Source organism: Rhagoletis zephyria, unplaced genomic scaffold (assembly GCF_001687245.7).
Source record: "Rhagoletis zephyria isolate East Lansing unplaced genomic scaffold, Rhagoletis_zephyria_1.1 Rzeph_scaffold_12598, whole genome shotgun sequence".
NCBI lineage: Eukaryota > Metazoa > Arthropoda > Insecta > Diptera > Tephritidae > Rhagoletis > Rhagoletis zephyria.
The window spans coordinates 7,901-12,143 of NW_016169672.1; the positions used below are offsets into that span (position 1 = coordinate 7,901).

At 33.0% G+C, this 4,243-nt stretch overlaps 1 protein-coding gene across 1 annotated transcript; it reads left to right on the forward strand.

Annotated features, from left to right (window-relative positions):
* Nucleotides 1-349: 349 nt before the first annotated feature.
* LOC108377731 (uncharacterized) lies at nt 350-4,023 on the forward strand. Its single transcript, XM_017633991.1, has 3 exons — nt 350-561; nt 3,493-3,575; nt 3,755-4,023. The coding sequence occupies exons 1-3, from the start codon at nt 532-534 to the stop codon at nt 3,870-3,872; spliced, it is 231 nt and encodes a 76-aa protein (XP_017489480.1). The 5' UTR covers nt 350-531; the 3' UTR covers nt 3,873-4,023.
* The last annotated feature ends 220 nt before the right edge of the window (nt 4,024-4,243 follow it).

The window sequence follows — 4,243 nt, forward strand, 5'->3', positions numbered from 1 at the left end:
GTCTGATTATGCATAACTTCGCACAACTTCGCATAACCCACAAATTGTAATTTCGTACGTTCTTTGTATGTATTTTTTATGTACTACATTACCCATATTAGATTAGCGGAACTTTTAAAACTCAGCGATCTGTTTTGCTTAGATTTTGCTTCACATTTTCTTAAGTTACATTTTTATTGTACTGGTACAAATGTGTTGTGCGAAGTTATGCGAAGTATGCATAATCAGACCTTTAAGTGAGCCGCACTCTCACCTTAACCTTCTCTTTATTTTCATCGCATTTTCTACGCAACTCTTTCCCAACCATACGAGTATGTGCCAGCCACTTTCAGCCAGTCAACTTCTTGGCTCATACTACTAACCAACATAACAACAGCGACAAATTTAGTAACTTACCTGGCGTGCAGGAAGCCACTACCAACCGACGAGCCGCGAAAAATCCAAAAGTGTGAAGAACGAACGAAATTACACCAAATAAGGCGGAAGTACCGCACAATTTTCGAAATTGTTAACTAGAGGAAATTTTCGAAAATGGCGAAATTGTTAGCTATTTTGTTGCATGTAAGTGTTAAATGTGGCAATTAGCCAAAAAAAAAATATTTAGCATCGACACGAACTTGCGCTTAGCAAAAATTTATATGTATATACATATGTACGTACGTATTGTACTAATGTATGTGCAAAGTGTGTGCAAGCGCCTAGCTTTATTGGGTTAAGCGTGAAATGGACAGGTGTTATGTAGGTCAACAAGCAGCAACAATCATTGCACGTCTTCAGCGGGCGCATTGTGTTGTTGGCCATGTTGCCTAGGCCCGTGTATATGCCCGGGTATATATGTGTGTGTGTGCAGCTTATAGTCGGGTGTTCATATCAATTAAATAAATCTTTAAAAAAATTTCGCGCCTTTTAACTAATTTAAGTGGGGTATTTTCATTTTTGAAAACATTTCATCAAACGGTTAACTTGAAATGGAAACGTTGCCCGCGGAAGCCATCAACAGTGGTATCTAGCTATAAAAGCAACAACAACTACAGTAACTAAGTAAACTATGAATTCGTCGTGGAACGTGCTGTGGCCTCAGCTAGCTAAAGTCACTTTCGAAAACTGTTTTTGTTTTGGGCGTTGCTGTGCAATGTGTTTGGAATTTCAATTGCTGGTGAAAAAGTCAACAAAAAAACTTTGTGTTTCTCCAATTTTCTAAAGCAACTCATAGAGCACAAAGCAATGTCGACATTACTTACGTGCCAAATCACCTCATTTAAATGGCAAATTTTAGGTGGTTGACAGTTTTTAGGCCAATACAAAATGTACATACATACATATATGTATGATATGAGTTTGTAAGTGCATACAGTAAACGCCACAAAACGTTTTACAGTTAAAAATTTGCCGATAAGCTTTTTCAAATTCAGTTTGAATGGCTTTGCCCGCAGGCAGACTAGTGCCCACCCCGCCTTAATATTTAGTTAGTCTAGACTTAATTTTCGTAGCTTACCTTAACTGCTTTAGCGGTTAGTAAAAACTTTACTTACAGTAAGAAACTTAAAAGCTCAGTTAGTCTATACTTAATTTACGTAACTTAACTTAATGTTTTGGATAGTCTGTTATATGAGATACTTCGTTGGCAGTTAGTTAAAACTTAACTTACCGTAAGAAACTTAAGAACCAGTAGATTTTAGTTTTTTGAGTTGCGATCTTACGGAAATTGAGAACGATGAGAAACTCAAGATTGCCTGACTTTTGGTTTTGTATTTCTTAAAAATGATTGACAGCTAAATTTCGTTTGCAAGCATTCTCTTTGATGTGGCATTTTAGGCGGCGGACTGTCAAACAGCTGCAAAAAGAGAATACAAAAACCAAATATGTTCGCTTGTGGCTTAAGTTGACGTGTTGACTAATCATTGACGATTTCTTACGGTAAGTTAAATTAAGTTTAGTCTGGACTAACTGAGCTTCCCGAAAAGCGAGTTATTTTTTTATGGATACATTTTCGGGATATTTTCTACCGTTAAAAAATTGGTTCTACTTAATCACGTGCATCTTGTGAACCCATTTAATTTAAAATTCGTCAAATGAAAACTAACAAAATTCTCCAAACATACGTTTCAGATATATTTGTACATGGCGTATGAGTAACATTCTTTCCTGCGCATACTATCCCGTACAAAAAAATCCTCGCGCATTCTTTTTTCATTTATTTATCGATTTTCTTGATTAGTAGAATAATTTTTTGGTAAAGGAACGGGCTTTAACAGAAATGAAAAAATTACTACAGAATCTTATTTTTTTTTTTTTTTTTCTTTAATTTTTCATTAAAAAAATACAATAGCTGGAATGATTAATTAATTTCTCAAAAGCTATGAGACCTATCGAAAAGTGAGCAAAGCTACATAGGCATTGGATAGTGGCATCCACAGTGTATTTTTGCTGTAAACCAGTGTAATGCATTTTTCCTTTTTTCAAGTTAATCTTTTTTTCTTTTTTACTTTAATTATCTCTTAATTTTTATATTTTATTATTTTAAAAACAAAGGTATATATATTTAAGTTTCATTTAATTATTAGAAACTTACTCTATGTATTTTTTTTATTTTCTTTTTTTTATTTAAATTTTTTTTGTAACGAAAATTATTCTTTTAATTGAACTTAATTTTTAGAAACTTATTTTATTTTTGTGCTTGTTTTAATTTAAATATGGTCATTGAAGGTAAGCTTGTCGATCACAATGCCTAGAGTGGGCTTGCAGCTCTCTTTCTCAGTATAATTCGCGAGGTTTGGACGGCATTTTTCCTGTTGTCACGCTCCTAGAAAGCTTTAGTAAAATGCCCTCAAACGTAACTAACCAACAAAGTATGTAGTCGAATATGTGTGGATATGTATGTTTGTATGTGTTTATAGTATATGAACGATTTTAAAAGCATAAGAATTTTTGTAGAAATTGCAGCACTCTGCGTTTAGGTCCTTCAAAGTAACGGTGAATTGTTATGTTTGAATTTCGAAAAATTGTCCAAATTCCCTTACCATATCTAGAGTAACATAAATATGTACATACGTATATATGAATTAGAGTGTTTTAACGTGTGTATGTACAAACATTAGGCCCATTAACCACCTCTTATCTTAATTTTAAATTGTCTTTACTTTCTCACGCACTACTGCGCTATAAAATTTTTCGAATGTTGCTCGTAGAGTTGTAATGAATTATAGTTTCCACATTTTTGCACACAAACTTATATATTTACATACATGTGTATGTACATAAATACGTCTGAATGTATATACATGTGTGTATATGTATTTGTGTATGTGGTTGAAAAAATTGCATAACTTCAGCAATTGCATCAGGGCGAACACATCAAATGGAAGAATTCAAAAATGAATTGCAAAAATGGAGCGAAAAATTTTTTAACATTAAATTTTGTAAATAGATACACACATATGCACATTTGTATTTAATTTTAATAGTTATTATTTTTTTACCTACTTTCCTCAGTTACTATTGTTTATGGCTTTTACGTGGCAATTCGGATATGCTACGGTACAACCAAGAGCGCCCAATTTCCAATATTTTGAGAGGTAAGTTAAATTAAAAACTTTATACATGCCGTTACCTAAACGTGAAAAGAAAAAAAAAATCAAGTAAAAAAAGTAAAACTTGGCACCTTTTCACTTTGATGGATGTGTGTACTTTTATATGTATGTTATAGGTATGTACATATACATATATTTATGTATTTTTTTATTTTTTTTTTCAGACCAAAGTACCGTTATCCCTATTATGATGAGAATGGCCGCGGAAAACTTCTATATGGCTATGGCGGTCCAGATCTGTATCAATACAAAACATATACCCCTCTCGAAGGCATACATTAGTCAGTTCGCCTGATGGGAGCAATTACCATATGGACATACTTTCATATTTATATTTACATACATACATACATATACTATATATAAAAACTTGAATAATTAAATTACTTTAATTTATTACAGATTTATTAAGTTTATTACATCGTTTTACTAACAAAAAATGTGTCCCTTGAAGACATAACATGTACGGCGAACTTTTTTGCTGTTCCGCTCTAATGTATACTTAATAGTCTAGTTAGTGTAAACTTAACTTAACTCACGCAGGGGTAATTTCTAAGCAGACGTACTTAATATAGAAGGGACCTGGATTTATATGTTCAGATAAGTAGATCTCCAATTGCAGGTAAGGCCAACTGCATACTCCAAAAAGGGGT

What these genes read in the sequence shown, in the direction of transcription:
- LOC108377731 (XM_017633991.1), top strand. Translation starts at nt 532, where the DNA reads ATGGCGAAATTGTTAGCTATTTTGTTGCAT. An exon ending in TGTTAGCTATTTTGTTGCAT is followed by an intron (nt 562 to 3,492) that starts GTAAGTGTTAAA and finishes TACTTTCCTCAG; the next exon opens with TTACTATTGTTTATGGCTTT. An exon ending in AATTTCCAATATTTTGAGAG is followed by an intron (nt 3,576 to 3,754) that starts GTAAGTTAAATT and finishes TTTTTTTTTCAG; the next exon opens with ACCAAAGTACCGTTATCCCT.